We start from the raw sequence: 17463 nt of genomic DNA, 5'->3' as shown, positions 1-17463 counted from the left end.
GTTGTCTAACTTGTTTTTTGTTAAAATGCCTTAATAAATGAATGTCCAAACTACTGTAGCCAGAAACATATTTAACCAAGAAAGAAAACCCTATAACATCTACTTGACTTCTACTTGAGGTAGTTTTATAAACTGTACAGCCAGACCTTTATAACTTATTGTTGCTATCTAATTTCCAAGTCCCACATCCTTCCTGCATCCCCAATTTCTTTTTTAAAAATCTGTATCTTAAATTAAATATACAGTATTGAAAAAATATCAAACTAAGATGTTAAATTTGAGAATCTGGCTTTAGGAAGATATTTGAAACAGATTTTAAATTAGATGCTGCTCACCAGGTTTGAGTGTCTTCACTGCAACTGATGTGGTGTCATTCCAAAGGCCTTCATAAACTTCTCCAAACTGACCTGCCCCCAGTTTATGCAGCAGCTTGATGGACTTACGATCTATCTCCCATTGGTCCACAGTGTTATAGGACAGGCCAATAGTCTGCGGAGCTTCAATCTACAAAACAACAACAACAACAACAAAAAGAGTAATTTCAGCTTTCAGTTATTGGCTCTCATTCAGAGAAAGTCTTTATAAACATTTAGGACAGAAAATGCTAAAATACTTAAAAAAAATAAAATAAAAGTTACCTTTTTGCATGGTTCTCCCAGACGTACACAGAGCCCATCTGCTTGTCTCGAGTAGTGTTGCACTAACATCTTTAGAGTTTCAAAGACTTTAGTCCTCGAGACAAAGTAGTGACCCTCTGCAGTTCTTCTTATGATATAATGCTTCACCCTCCCTTGGTTGAGCACTGAAAGACAAGGCAGCCATATTATTGCATGAAGTCTTCTCCTGTGTGAAATAACAATGCTTGGGTCAAGTGCCAAGATGTTAGCAGTGACCATTGATTAGGAGGAAAGACAATATTGAAAGCAAGACAAAAAAAACAACTTTGTAAACATGATCGCCATGGCCGGTTAATTCCTTTCGATGTTGATCACAAATGCCAATCCTCTCTGGCCGGCACTGCATATATTTTTAGTTGCCTGTCTGACAAGCTACTAGTTAATTGTGTACATCCATACACAGTGTGAAGCCACTCCCCTAAGTTAACAACAAGCGAGCTTCAACCAACACCAAGAAATAAGTGCTCAGTCAACTATAAGAAGTCAAGGTGTAAGCGCGATGCAGAACCAAGTAAGCAACTATTAACAGGAAGGAAATTAATAAGTAGATTATCAGTAATAAGTGTCTAGAGCAGTGATGGCCAAGTGTGGCCCTTCGCATCATTTCATTTGGCCCGCCAAAAGGGTGGCTACTAAATGTAATATATATTCATAATGACCTCTTTCAAGCTGCACAATCATTGATGGCATGTACGCAAGTCTACATTGTAAAAAAGCTAATAGATTTTACGGTAAAGACCTGGCAGCGTAGTCACCAAAGTGTACCGTGGAATCATAACTGGTACTATTTTGCCATTAATAGTAATGCACTGTAAAAACAATGAAATGTAGATATAACAGCAAAAAGGTAGCAGCTAATTTACCAGAATTTTGCAGCAAAAGTGGTACTGTTTTTCAATTTACAGTAATGCACTGTAAGAAAATTGTAGTTGAATTTTCTGTGAAAAAAACTGGCAGCTGAGTCACCAAAATTGTACCAGAAAGATGACAGTAGGGCAGTTTTTTTTATTCACACTAATGCACGGTAAAACATTTGCAGTAGATTTACGCTAAAAAAAAACTGGCAGCTCAGTCACCAGAATTTTAACATAAAAACAACAGTGGTACAGTTTTTCGATTTACAGTAATTTTGTTTAAACCCCCCCTCCCCCGTATATTTTACGGTCAAATTCAGGGGACTGAGTTGCCACGTTTTTTGTTTTTTTTAAATCGGAAAATCTAAAGCATTTTTTCTACAGGCTAACTCGTTGCCATCTTTTAAACCTGACAATTTCAACTACTGTACATTATATTTATATATGGCTCTACAGTTTGTGATGTACCTCAAAGATGCATGGTAAATCGACCATCTGAAGACCGGAACGAGTAGCATTCATATAAAAAAGATCACCATAATCTAGCACAGATAAAAATGTGGTAGAGCAAGGCACTTTTTACATCAAAAGAATAACATATTTTATTACGGAAGAAAAACCCCAATTTAAGTTTTAGTATCTTCACCAGTTTATCAATAAACAATTTAAAAGTGAGGGATTCATCAATTAAAACACCAAGGTATTTATATTTATGCACCACTTCTGAGATATTGACACGACAGGGGGAGTTTGAGGCACCTTCCTATGATTCAAAAACAGCATAAGTTTGTCTTGTCAGCATTGAGAACCAGTTTTACGTAAATAAGTGAATTCTGCACAGCAAAAAAGGCTTTCTGCGGGGAATTAACAGCCTGTTCAAGAGATGATCTAAATCAATAAATAATTGTATCATCAGCATAAAAATGCATATTAGCACCAGAGAAATGTTGTTCAAGATCATTGATGTACAAGATAAATAAGAGGGGCCCGAAAACAGATCCCTGAACAGTGACAAATTCCGAACAAAGGAATTTTAATACACTGGGTCCGGTTTTCTAAATAATTTGAAAACCAAGCGACCATATGTTCTGACAGTCCAATGAGAAACAGCCTGCGTTTTAAAATAGCGTGGTCTACTGTGTCAAACGCTTTAGAGAGATCAATAAAAAGCAAGGCACAGCACTGTTTTTTATCAAATGGTGCCATATCAGTTACCACCTTTGTTGTAGCAGTGATAGTGCTGTGCTTTTTTATCTGAGTCTGATGATACAACAAAAAAAATTCATTTGAATAGAGGAACTCTTTCAACTGTTCACAAATAAGAGATTCAAGATTGTTTTGATAAGACACATGAATTTGATATTGGCCTATAATTGGAAAGAACTGCTGGATCACCTCCCTCTAATAAGACTTAGACTTAGACAAACTTTAATGATCCACAAGGGAAATTGTTCAACACAGTAGCTCAGTTACAATGATGGAAAGTGTAAGGATGGAAAGGACAATGCAGGTATAAATAGAATAATATAGCGATAAAAAAATCTAACATATATAAGAATATATACATAATATGTGTACAGAATAATATATATACAGATATATTATATTATGTCTATAACATATATACAATATATACCAATGACCATGTAAAATATTACAGTATATACAGTATATGTGACAGCAGCAGCATAAAATAGAGAGTAGATCCAGCAGGAAATAGAAAATAGACATAAACATTATAAACAAAAAGAAGTAGCTAACATGTCAAGTGTCAGGTAATAGGCAGATGTCATCTATTGCTGTATGGCGAGTGATTATACAACTGGATGGAGTGTGGAATGAAGGAGTTCTTGAATCGCACAGTGCGGGAAGGAGGCTGAAGGAGCCTGTTGGAGTATGAGCTCCGCTGTCCCTCAATTGTCAGGTGGAGTGGGTGGGCAGGATTGTCCATAATGGCCAGCAGTTTGTCCAGTGTCCTCCTGTCCCTCACTGATACAAACGCCTCCAACTGCGTGCCAATAGTTTGGCCGGCTTTCCGGATCAGTTTATCAATCCGGTTTGAGTCCATTTTGCTGGTGCTGCTCCCCCAACAAAACACTGCAAAGTACAGTGCACTGGCCACAACAGATTGATAAAATATCTCCAACAGCTTGCTGCACACATTAAAGGACCTAAGCTTCCTCAGGAAAAAGAGTCTGCTCATGCCCTTCTTGTAAACAGCTTTGCAGTTGTCCTTCCAGTCCAGTCTGCTGTTCAAGTGGACTCCCAGGTACTTGTACTGCTCCACTACTGCCACCTCCCGGCCCTGGATCTTGATGGGCTCCACCGTGGTCACTCTCTTCCTGAAGTCGATGACCAGCTCCTTGGTCTTGTCCACATTAAGGACCAGATGGTTCGCCTGAGACCACTCCACAAAGTCAGCGATCAGTGTCCTCTACTCCAATTCCCGTCGCTCTCTGATACACCCGACCACAGCAGAGTCGTCAGAGTATTTCTCCAGGTGGCAGGACCTGGAACTATACTGGAAGTCTGAGGTGGACAGGGTGAACAGGAAAGGAGACAGGACGGTGCCCTGTGGAGCACCTACACCACTGACCACAGTATCCGACAGGGAGCTCCCCAGTCGCACAAACTGGGGCCTGTCAGACAAGTAATCAGTGATCCAGGAGACAATGGATGAACTGACACCCATCCTGAGCAACTTGTCACTCATCAGAATTGGTTGAATGGTGTTAAAGGCACTGGAGAAATCCAAAAACATGATCCTCACAGTGCCCCTCCCACCATCCGGGTGAGAGTGAGCATGATGCAGCAGGTAGATAACAGCATCGTCCACTCCTACATGGGGCTGATATGCAAACTGTAGAGGATCCAGGAAAGGAGCCACCAGTGGTCTCAGTTGATCCAGCACAAGTCTCTCGAGGACCTTCATGATCTGGGACGTCAGGGCAACAGGTCTGAAGTCATTTGAGCCCGATGGGATGGGCTTCTTGGGCACCGGCACTATGCAGGATGTTTTCCATAGGACTGGTATCCGTTCTAGCTTCAGACTCAGGTTGAAGATTGAGTGCAGGATCCCAGTTAGCTGAGGATAATAAAGGGAGGACAAACGCAGATTTCCGAACTGGTGGAATGTCTTTGTTTTTAACTGACATATTAAAAATAATTGAAAGAGGCTCAGCTAGAAAATCATCTGCCAGCTTTGAAAAATAAGGCTCAATCAAGTCAGGTCCAAGGGGCTTTCTGTGGTCTAATTTTGCTGAGCTTTATGCACTTCAAGACAAGTAAAAGCAGCAAAATTAAAATGATCTCCAGAAAGCGTGTACAAGGATTCCCGATATATTTATCCCTTTTGAGTCAAATAGATAACCAGATGATAAAAAATACTGGTTAAAACAATTTAAGTCTTCAGTTCGATCATAAACTGGCACTGATTCTTTAAGTACAAATGTGGGAATAGTTGCTGTGTTTTTCTTTCACAGACAGAGATTTGATCACTTTCCAAAATGTATGTGGGTTGTTGAGGTTTTCTGGTGACGAACAAAAAATATTCTGATTTGGTCTTTTTGATAAGCGAAGTGCATTGATTTCAAAGCTGTCTAAAAAATGGACCGATCAGTGGTGGAATTACTGTGTCTTGCCTTATCCCATGCCTTATTATGCTCACGAATTATGTCTGCCAGTTCTGGAGAAAACCAGGGATTTTTAGAGAAATAGTAGTTACTGTTCAGTAGTTATTAACTTTGTTTTGCTCAAACAATTGTATGTAAACAAAGAGAATAAGGAACTAGTTGAAATAATATTGATATTATTAAACGGTCAACGGCACTTACTACAAATACATTGAAAAAAATTACAGCTAATGTGATCACAATTTGCCGATCTCACTCAATAGTGATCAGTATCAGAATCAGCATTAAGCCCTGATCCAAACAGCCCTAATTTGGGTATTGGCCAATACTGCAATGTACCGGTATCGTATCGGATGTGAAGAAGTTGTATCGGGACACCCCTAAACCTAGCAGACAGGAAACAGGAATTCCAACGTAAGCCTCACTTGTTTTGATGGAAAATATATAAATCATTGACAAAATAAATATTAGTATCTGTTTATTAAACTGTGTTATAAATGTACTTTTTTCTCCCATGCAGCCTGCGGGTACGACAAACGAAGGCGGTTTCTTTACTCACGCGGACTTTACCATCATGCCTTTTTTTTGGCTATGTGAAAATCATGAAACATGGAGTTTTCTACCATTTATGAAGATCATTGAAGGTCATTAAACACATTAACACACATGTTGCCTGTACATGTGTGTGCATGTACAGGCAACAGCGTCGTCTTCCGGCTAGATGTGACTTTATAGATGAAACTTTGTTTCACTGATTTAGTGTGGCCACCCAGATGTGGTTTGTGATGTGAAGAGTTCTGTCTGTAAGGACGTGATGCATCACAGAGGCCTGCATGGACGTGTGTGTATGTGTGCTCACAAGTCGAAAAATGACAGCTGACAGTTTGACATTCACTGTCTGTCATAAAACTATAAATTTTTCTGTTACCCTTCCTAAATTATTTTTCTACAGAAGAAGTCAGCCGATTGTATTTGCACAAACAAAATACAATAAATATATTTTAATGTTCTGCTGAATGAAATAATGGATGGATGGATGAATGAAAGAATGACTACCAAGATGGAGTATTAGATATACAAGCTCAAAAAGCTCTGTAGGAAAGTTCTGTGGTCAGATGAAACAAAAATTGAGCTGTTTGGCCACAATACCCTCTACTGAAAATGTGACCAAATCTGCTGGGTCAAAAGTATACATACAGCGATGTTAATATTTGGTTACATGTCCTTTGGCAAGTTTCACTGCAATAAAGCGCTTTTGGTAGCCATCCACAAGCTTCTGGTTGAATTTTTGACCACTCCTCTTGACTAACTTGGTGCAGTTCAGCGAGATTTTTTGGTTTTCTGACATGGACTTGTTTCTTCAGCATTGTCCACACGTTTAAGTCAGTCATTCTAAAACCTTCATTTTTTTGCCTGATTTAGCCATTCCTTTACCACTTTTGTTGTGGGTTTAGGGTCATTACAGTATGTCCTTCACAAGTGTATGTAAACTTTTGACCACGACTGTGTGTGTATATATAAATAAATATATAGGTGGTCCCATTTTTCAGGAACACTAATACAAAAACTCAATGTCTGATTTGAATGGTAAAACATGACTGTCCACCTCAAAGAACGGAATGGAATTTAATTTTTTTTTTAACTGAATGAGACAACCAGAGTATCAGGGAAAAAAAGAATGTTGGGTTTACAATATTAACTATGAACGATGAAACACTGAATATTAACATATGAACGTCGCTCCTCTCACTTCTTAAACCACCTCCTCGATCGACATCTTTTACAATCAAGCAAAACGCAACAAAAATGCAACAAACACGGCGAAATATGAACACAAAAGGTAAAAAAAAACCTTGTATGTAACTCAAAAGACTTACAGTAATTTGAAAAAAAAAAGCATAGGATATCATAATGGCAGCTAGAGTTTCGATGTTAAAGATCTGGAGAAAATTTCGGACGGATTGAAAATCTAATGGGCCATATGCGGCTCGCGGCCCGTAGTTTGAACTGGTCTGTTATAATGTCAGGGTTTCCCCTTAAAGTAATTAAATTTGGCGCACCGCCACTGCATTTTTATTACCGCCACGGCATTTCTTTTTTTTTTTTTAAGAGTTCCAACTGGAACAGCGCAAAGCAATTGCAATGTCATGCTTGCTTTAGCTCGCCTCTTTTCTCAGGCACATCGGGGACAGAAGTTAAGAGTCTCTAAACATGACTACATTTTATAATAACAGAAGAAGATTAGATTTGTTGCTAGTTTTTAATAAAAAAGTCATTACAAGCCTCTAGAATGTACAATGTCTCAAAGTACATTGTACAATAAGCAACAAATAAATATTTGGCTAAAGGATATAAAAATATATCTTAATACCAAATAACAGATTTTTTTAAAATGTATGTATACATTTTCTTCGCCTTTTTATCCAATCCAATCGACTTTGTTTGTATAGCACATTTTAGAAAACAATAAAAGTTTCACAAAGTACTGTACAGGAGTTAAACACACATTTAGAAGCAGGATAAAACTAACGAGAGTCAATTGCAAAAAAATAAACAAACAAGTGAAACTTTTTTTTTTTTTAAAGAAAATCATATCATCATAGCAGATTAGGCAAATTATTCAATGCGGTCATAACCACACTCCCCACTGCCACAGGTATCTTGGCAGTGTAGGGGAAACCCTGAATGTGTTTCACACACACAGCTAATAAATTAATGAACATCAATAACAGCATGTTGTGCATGCCTCTGTGTTTTGCAGGTTAGCTTATAGCCAGTGTTAGACAAAACGGCGTTATATAATAAACGTGTTACTAACGGCGTTAATTTTACTAATAACGAGTAATTTAATTAATTTTGTGTACGTTCTCTTTCTCTCTCTCTGTACCTCTGATGAAGGATCTAGAGGTAAAGTAACTGAAACTTGTCAGGTACAACAATTTTACCTTCCAGGCATGGATAGACAAACCTTGTTTATAAAACAATCTGATTTATCATCCCCATGAAACACCTAAATTCCACCAAGTGTGTTTTGTTAGTGTTGTGACTGCAGGGTTTCCCCTTAATGTAACTGAATGTGGAGCACCGCCACATTTTCATTGCCGCCACACGTTGAAAATAAGGTTGTTTTTTTACGTGAAAACAAATTAAAATAGTGTAATGTATTGTAGCCCCCAGAAGAAGTCACAAAGTGCGACACTATTTGTACCTTTTATTGCCAATCAGATTATAATAAACGACACATTTTGCAACAAGTTTTAACTCTCGTGCAAACAATTTTGTCTTTCCCCAGACACATAACATTTCCTCATTCTCTGCCAATCCACTTTCAGGCACAGACGGTGCGTTTGTGATCATGCAAATTAACATCAAATCAAAACCACACAAACACAATGAATGGTTGAGTTGCATTGTGTGTGGTGAAAGATTATCTTATAAGTACCAGTGTAAGAAACAAGTGTGCTGGTGAGAACAGCAGCAGCAAATGAAACTGCAGGATTTGAAATAAACTGTCAATACTTTAATTTTGACTTTCTAACAACATCAGCACATATAACATGTGTGACATTGTTGTTTGTATAACAATCTTTTTAATATGCTTTTACATTTATAGATTAGATATTTTATATTAGTGCTTTTTTCAGTCAAGTACATACATTAATATGCAACATTGTGTACTGTTATTAAAAATTGAACAGAACAATTTGACTGAAAAGGTGAGAGTAAACAGTACAATACATATTTTAAATACAATAAACATTTTATGTGTATATATATTCATCATGGGACGGTATAGCTCGGTTGGTAGAGTGGCCGTGCCAGCAACTTGAGGGTTCCAGGTTCGATCTCCGCTTCCGCCATACTAGTCACTGCCGTTGTGTCCTTGGGCAAGACACTTTACCCACCCGCTCCCAGTGCCACCCACACTGGTTTAAATGTAACTTAGATATTGGGTTTCACTATGTAAAGCGCTTTGAGTCAATAAAGAAAAAGCGCTATATAAATATAATTCACTTCACTTCACAATGGTTATATATGAGGGTTTCTCCTTGATGTAATTGAATGTGGCGCGCCACCACTGCATTTTTATTACTGCCACATCTTGAAAATAACTTTTTTTTTTGTACTTGAAAACAAATTCAAGTCCCAAAAGGGACAAGCGGTAGAAAATGGATGGACGGATAATATATTGTAGCCCCTAAAAGAAATCATATAAAGTCTGACGCTATTTTTAACTTTTACTACCAATTTTATAATGACAAACGGCACGATTCCAACAGGTTTTACCTCCCATGCAAACACTTTTGTCTCTTTAAGTCTTCGCTTACCCGCCGGACACACAACAACGCTTCCTCATTCTCCGCCAATCACTTTTCCGGACGGTGTGTTTGTAAACATGGGAAAAACTGGCATCAAATCCAAACAACACGAACATAAAACATTAACATTAGCTGGTTGTTACAGTATGAAATTATATATATAGTCTATTATTTGTGCATTATTGACAAGTGATGCAACGATAAATTGACCACAGGAAAAATACTTTGATCACGAAAAAACGTGCAACCAAAACTGGATGTAAACAAAACGCACGCCATTGTCTGGAGCTCTGCCAGACTCAAGGAGTGATGACACATACGGGTTCTTGCGATGAAATGGCACACTTGCATGGCACAATTGGTATGTGGGATACATTTAACAACAAAGAGGCAGAAGATACAACTGGAGAAGGAGAAAAGGGGTGTATTTTAATGTACGTGTATTTTGTGCTCCTCTCTGAGCTGCCACCTTAACGTGGTAGAGGAGTTTGCGTGTCCCAATGATCCTAGGAGCTATGTTGTCCGGGGGCTTTATGCCCCCTGGTAGGGTCTCCCAAGGCAAACTGGTCCTAGGTGAGGGATCAGACAAAGAGCAGCTCGAAGATCTCTATGAGGAACACTGACAAGGAACCCAGATTTCCCTCGCCCGGACGCGGGTCACCGGGGCCCCCCTCTGGAGCCAGGCCCGGAGGTGGGGCACGATGGCGAGCGCCTGGTGGCCGGGCCTGCCCCCATGGGGCCCGGCCGGGCACAGCCCGAAGAGGCAACGTGGGTCCCCCCTCCAATGGGCTCACCACCCATAGCAGGGGTCATAGAGGTCGGGTGCGATGTGAGCTGGGCGGCAGCCGAAGGCAGGGCACTTGGCGGTCCGATCCTCGGCTACAGAAGCTAGCTCTTGGGACGTGGAACGTCACCTCGCTGGGGGGGAAGGAGCCTGAGCTAGTGCGCGAGGTGGAGAAGTTCCGGCTAGATATAGTCGGACTCACTTCGACGCACAGCAAGGGCTCTGGAACCAGTTCTCTCGAGAGGGGCTGGACTCTCTTCCACTCTGGCGTTGCCGGCAGTGAGAGGCGACGGGCTGGGGTGGCAATTCTTGTTTCCCCCCGGCTCAGAGCCTGCACATTGGAGTTCAACCCGGTGGACGAGAGGGTAGCTTCCCTCCGCCTTCGGGTGGGGGAACGGGTCCTGACTGTGGTTTGCGCTTATGCGCCAAACCGCAGCTCAGAGTACCCACCCTTTTTGGATTCACTCAAGGGAGTACTTGAGAGTGCGCCCCCGGGTGATTCCCTCGTTCTACTGGGAGACTTCAATGCTCATGTTGGCAGCGACAGTGAAACCTGGAGAGGCGTGATTGGGAAGAATGGCCGCCCGGATCTGAATCCGAGTGGTGTTTTGTTATTGGACTTTTGTGCTCGTCACAGATTGTCAATAACAAACACCATGTTCAAACATAAGGGTGTCCATATGTGCACTTGGCACCAGGACACCCTAGGCCGCAGTTCCATGATCGACTTTGTAGTTGTGTCATCGGATTTGCGGCCTCATGTTTTGGACACTCGGGTGAAGAGAGGGGCGGAGCTTTCCACCGATCACCACCTGGTGGTGAGTTGGCTGCGATGGTGGGGGAGGATGCCGGACAGACCTGGCAGGCCCAAACGCATTGTGAGGGTTTGCTGGGAACGTCTGGCAGAGTCTCCTGTCAGAGAGAGTTTCAATTCCCACCTCCGGAAGAACTTTGAACATGTCACGAGGGAGGTGCTGGACATTGAGTCCGAATGGACCATGTTCCGCGCCTCTATTGTCGAGGCGGCTGATTGGAGCTGTGGCCGCAAGGTAGTTGGTGCTTGTCGTGGCGGTAATCCTAGAACCCGTTGGTGGACACCGGCGGTGAGGGATGCCGTCAAGCTGAAGAAGGAGTCCTATCGGGTTCTTTTGGCTCATAGGACTCCTGAGGCAGCGGACAAGTACCGACAGGCCAAGCGGTGTGCGGCTTCAGCGGTCGCAGAGGCAAAAACTCGGACATGGGAGGAGTTCGGTGAGGCCATGGAAAACGACTTCCGGACGGCTTCGAAGCAATTCTGGTCCACCATCCGCCGCCTCAGGAAGGGGAAGCAGTGCACTATCAACACCGTGTATGGTGAGGATGGTGTTCTGCTGACCTCGACTGCGGATGTTGTGGATCGGTGGAGGGAATACTTCGAAGACCTCCTCAATCCCACCAACACGTCTTCCTATGAGGAAGCAGTGCCTGGGGAGTCTGTGGTGGGCTCTCCTATTTCTGGGGCTGAGGTTGCTGAGGTAGTTAAAAAGCTCCTCGGTGGCAAGGCCCCGGGGGTAGATGAGATCCGCCCGGAGTTCCTTAAGGCTCTGGATGCTGTGGGGCTGTCTTGGTTGACAAGACTCTGCAGCATCGCGTGGACATCGGGGGCGGTACCTCTGGATTGGCAGACCGGGGTGGTGGTTCCTCTCTTTAAGAAGGGGAACCGGAGGGTGTGTTCTAACTATCGTGGGATCACACTCCTCAGCCTTCCCGGTAAGGTCTATTCAGGTGTACTGGAGAGGAGGCTACGCCGGATAGTCGAACCTCGGATTCAGGAGGAACAGTGTGGTTTTCGTCCTGGTCGTGGAACTGTGGACCAGCTCTATACTCTCGGCAGGGTCCTTGAGGGTGCATGGGAGTTTGCCCAACCAGTCTACATGTGTTTTGTGGACTTGGAGAAGGCATTCGACCGTGTCCCTCGGGAAGTCCTGTGGGGAGTGCTCAGAGAGTACAGGGTATCGGACTGTCTGATTGTGGCAGTCCGCTCCCTGTATGATCAGTGCCAGAGCTTGGTCCGCATTGCCGGTAGTAAGTCGGACACGTTTCCAGTGAGGGTTGGACTCCGCCAAGGCTGCCCTTTGTCACCGATTCTGTTCATAACTTTTATGGACAGAATTTCTAGGCGCAGTCAAGGCGTTGAGGGGATCTGGTTTGGTGGCTGAAGGATTAGGTCTCTGCTTTTTGCAGATGATGTGGTCCTGATGGCTTCATCTGGCCAGGATCTTCAGCTCTCACTGGATCAGTTCGCAGCTGAGTGTGAAGCGACTGGGATGAGAATCAGCACCTCCAAGTCCGAGTCCATGGTTCTCGCCCGGAAAAGGGTGGAGTGCCATCTCCGGGTTGGGGAGGAGATCTTGCCCCAAGTGGAGGAGTTCAAGTACCTCGGAGTCTTGTTCACGAGTGGGGGAAGAGTGGATCGTGAGATCGACAGGCGGATCGGTGCGGCGTCTTCAGTAATGCGGACGCTGTATCGATCCGTTGTGGTGAAGAAGGAACTGAGCCGGAAGGCAAAGCTCTCAATTTACCGGTCGATCTACGTTCCCATCCTCACCTATGGTCATGAGCTTTGGGTTATGACCGAAAGGACAAGATCACGGGTACAAGCGGCCGAAATGAGTTTCCTCCGCCGGGTGGCGGGGCTCTCCCTTAGAGATAGGGTGAGAAGCTCTGCCATCCGGGAGGAGCTCAAAGTAAAGCCGCTGCTCCTCCACATCGAGAGGAGCCAGATGAGGTGGTTCGGGCATCTGGTCAGGATGCCACCCGAACACCTCCCTAGGGAGGTGTTTAGGGCACGTCCGACCGGTAGGAGGCCGCGGGGAAGACCCAGGACACGTTGGGAAGACTATGTCTCCCGGCTGGCCTGGGAACGCCTCGGGGTCCCACAGGAAGAGCTGGACGAAGTGGCTGGGGAGAGGGAAGTCTGGGCTTCCCTGCTTAGGCTGCTGCCCCCGCGACCCGACCTCGGATAAGCGGAAGAAGATGGATGGATGGATGGATGGTGTATTTTGTGCTTTTAACATGGGTATTATTAAACATGCATTTTATTCCGAAAATCAATTGAATTTATTTTGTTTGCGTAGTACTTCCTGTCCCACCTACCGCATCTGTGCCAAACTGCAGGTTTGCTGCGGCATCGGCTAAAAATAAAAGCCTTGCATATTTGCTATGGATCGTCTGGGTTAGAGTAGACATGCAACGCAGTGGAGCTGGTGGAAGTTGACACAGTAGCCACGTGTACATGAGCAAAATTGATTTAATCTGACCATAATTCGGATTAGATGTTCCTTTGTACATGGACCCTGAAAAAAATTCTGATTATGACGTGCATTTTCATGCATCACACCATAAATCGGAATGCGCAGCACCATACCATAAACGGAAAAATGTGTTGTTGCTTGCGCTACGGCGCCATCTTTTGAACGAGTTTGCTCACTGCAGGTGCTAAAAAATCTGTGACTTCCGCTGTAAACAAACATTGCATTGTGCATTCCTGCTTGTCCGACGGTGTCACGGTAATTTTTCCTTCTATTCAATACTTTTATTTTTGCTAGTATTGTTTTCAGAGAAACAAACTCAACAGTATATAATGCTACCTATGTACATCTTAAATGGGGGGAGACAGCAACAAGAAAATTGCTTCATTCCAAGACTATTTAATATATTCCCCCGTCCGCCACCAAAGTATAGCCGACGTCAAAGACATGCGCTGTAAGGAATTCGGAAGATGTGTTTTCATGCGTTACAGTCCGAAAGACTATTAGCATAAATCACTCGTCTTGATCGAAATGAAATCCTGATCCGAACATGTGTGATAAGGTCAAAATATTCCGAATGGCGTGTTTACATGAAGCATTTTATTCCGGTTAGGCCAGGGGTCGGCAAACCAAAATGTTGAAAGAGCCATATTGGACCGAAAACACAAAAGGAAAATCTGTCTGGAGCCGCAAAAAATTAAAAGCCTTGTGTAAGTGTTATAATGAAGACAACACATTGTAAGTGTTTATATTAGTTATATTAGCCTACTATCAAAATGACTGTGTCATAGGCTGACCCAAATCTTTGTTGACAGAAATGTTGAAATGTAATATTTATTCTATACATTTTTACAACATTCAAAATCATTGTAAAATGGAGACTTCTCAGAGGGTGAGATCACTCCTGGAAATTACTAGCTTAGAAATGCCAAAGGTATATAGATGTGTGTCCAAGTTAAAGGAAAAGGCAGGCTTTCTTCTTCTAGTAGATTTATTACAATCTTTGCAAGCTGGGTAACGTTTGCTGTGGTCGGTACACAAACAACTATCAGAAATGCAGGCAATATTACATACAGATAATGTGTCATGAGACCTGCACAACTAAATTAAATACACAGAGGACATAAGTAAAGGAAATTAAATGAGCTCAAATATACCTACACAAGAGGCATAATGATGCAATATGTACATACAGTTAGCCTAAATAGCATGTTAGCATCGACCATCTTGCAGTAATGCAATGACCTAATATGCCTGATTAGGCCTCCACACAAGTCAATAACCTCAACAAAGCTAACCTTTGTGCCTTCACGCACAGCATGAAAAGTTTGGTGGACAAAATGAGACAAAAAAGGAGTGGCATAAAATACGTCTCAGAAAGTTGGAGAAAGTTGTAAATGTAAACAAACTACGGTAAGTTCAAGAACCACCAAAATTAGTAGGACAAAACGGCGCTCGCCAAATAGTCTTTAATCACTGAAGCATGTTTAATATAAACAGTGTGATTTCTAACAATTAGGGAGGTTTGTGTCATGTCTGTCCTCCTACAGAAACCGTAATAAAACAAAAAATATATTTTTTTTTCCATTTTAATACATTTTTGAAAAAGCTCCAGAGAGCCACGAGGCCAGCACTAAAGAGCCGCATCGGCTCTAAGGGTGTGGGTTGCCGACCTCCGGGTTAGGCTTTTAATCTGATTAAATGTGTCCATGTGCACATAGCTACTGACTGGCATGGAAATGTATTGTCCCGGCAGCGGCAACGCCAACACACTTTGTGTGAATTGAAGTTCATGTCTCCATTTCTCACTGCCTTAAATATGCATTAGCATTATAAGAGTTTGCACGCAGGTGCGCACATTCTCCCGCCAAATTGTTGTTTTTTATAAATCACATCATTGGCGTAAAAAGTGTGCAACGTTACTATTTTGTAGGTATTCTATAAGTATTGAATTATTTCTCAAGGGGAAAATAATTGATTGTTTCTTACGTGAGATGGACAGGTCTCCTTTCTGGGTTTCACATTTTCTGACAAGGAAGGCTCCACTGCGGTTCTTCCCAAATACTAGCATCTTCTCTGCATCAACCCTTTTGGTCTCCGGAAAATACCATCTGTACATGGAAAGGGAAAACATCAAAGTTGGCCAGAAGCCCAAAACTGCCCTCCATAACCTGGATCCATGAACAGTCTGATGGTTCATTTTGTTTGAATGCTGCCCGAGTGGTTTGGTAACAATGGATGCAACACATCGCAGAAACATACATTTTCTTAACATGATCCATCATCATTGAATTACTTTATCTGAGAATCATTCAATCATTTATATACCTCTGCTTATAAGTTGGGAGAAAAACATGCATCGAGATGCAGATGTAAACGATTTTGAATCGCTTTAGAAACGTCACATAATGGAGGCAGGGAATCAAGTTGTGAAGTGCAGCACCTGCTTGACAAGCATTGGGCCCCTTTCCAATGCGGGAACTTTCCCATTTACCCAGCTAAATCAAAATACCAGCAAATTCCACCAGAAACTACCCTGTTAAATATGTTCCACCAGAGGAGATTGGAGTTCTTACTACCCATTAGGGACGTTGAATAGTTCATAGAAAGAACATAGTTGGGGCCTTTTTAATTCTATTTGCAAACAACAGCCGCCATTGCGAGAACAATTCTTTTATCTCTTAGTTCTTGTGTATTTCTGTTACAAGCTAGTTCACAACTTTTGAGTTGCAGAACCTTTTGTAGAACACTCCTGCAAGTACAAAACCCAAAACCAGTGAAGTTGGCATGATGTGTAATACGTAAATAAAACCAGAATGCAATGATTTGCAAATCCTTTTCAAATTATATTCAATTGAATATGTTGCAAAGACAATATATTTAATGTTCGAACTGAGAACCATTTTTTTGGCAAATAATCATTAACTTAGAATTTAATGGCAGCAAAACATTGGAAAAAAAGTTGGCACAGGGGAACTTTTACCACTGTGTTACATGAGCTTTCCTTTAAACAACACTTACAGTAGTAAACGATTGGGAAGTAAGGAGACCAATTTTTTAAGCTTTTCGGGTTGAATTCTTTCCCATTCTTGCTTCATGTACAGCTTAAATTGTTCAACAGTCCGGGGTCTCCGTTGTCGTACTTTAGGCTTCATATTGCGCCACACATTTTCAATGGGAGACAGGTCTGGGCTACAGGCAGGCCAGCCTAAAACCTGCACTCTTTTACTATGAAGCCACGCTGTTGTAACACGTGGCTTGGCATTGTCTTGCTGAAATAAGCAGGGGCGTCCATGATAACGTTGCTTGGATGGCAACATATGTTGCTCCAAAACCTGTATGTACCTTTCAGCATTAATGGTGACTTCACAGATGTGTAAGTTACCCATTCCTTGGGCACTAATACACCCCCATACCATCACAGATGCTGGCTTTTGAACTTAGAACAAACCGGATGGTTCTTTTCCTCTTTGTTCCGGAGAACACGACGTCCACAGTTTCCAAAAATAATTTGAAATGTGGACTCCTCAGTCCAAAAAACAAACACTTTTTCACTTTGCATGAGTCCATCTTAGATGAGCTTGGGCCCAGCGAAGCCGGCGGCGTTTCTGGTCGTTGTTGATAAATGGCTTTCGCTTTGCATAGTAGAGTTTTAAATTGCACTTACAGATGTAGCGACGAACTGTAGTTACTGACAGTGATTTTCTGAAGTGTTCCTGAGCCCATGTGGTGATATCCTTTACAAACCGATGTCGGTTTTTAATGCAGTACCGCCTGAGGAATCCAAGGTCACAGGCATTCAATGTTATGTGCAGTGATTTCTACGGATTCTCTGAACCTTTTGATGATACTAGTGGTTTGAGTGTCCGCCCTGAGATCGGTAGGTTGTGAGTTAAAACCCCGGCCG

General features: G+C 42.3%; 1 protein-coding gene across 1 annotated transcript in view; it reads right to left on the bottom strand.

The window, feature by feature from the left end:
* Positions 1–17463, bottom strand: part of frk (fyn-related Src family tyrosine kinase) — a 46536-nt gene that overhangs the window by 18222 nt on the left and 10851 nt on the right. Inside the window, exons 2-4 of the mRNA XM_061928139.2 lie at positions 15546–15667; positions 639–802; positions 336–504 (exon numbers count right to left, since the gene is read on the bottom strand). Coding sequence (XP_061784123.1) covers positions 336–504; positions 639–802; positions 15546–15667 — 455 coding nt within the window. The remainder of the gene's footprint in view (positions 1–335; positions 505–638; positions 803–15545; positions 15668–17463) is intronic.

This window comes from Nerophis lumbriciformis, linkage group LG34, assembly GCF_033978685.3.
Source record: "Nerophis lumbriciformis linkage group LG34, RoL_Nlum_v2.1, whole genome shotgun sequence".
Taxonomy (NCBI): domain Eukaryota; kingdom Metazoa; phylum Chordata; class Actinopteri; order Syngnathiformes; family Syngnathidae; genus Nerophis; species Nerophis lumbriciformis.
This window is presented reverse-complemented; position numbering and strand designations above follow the sequence as displayed.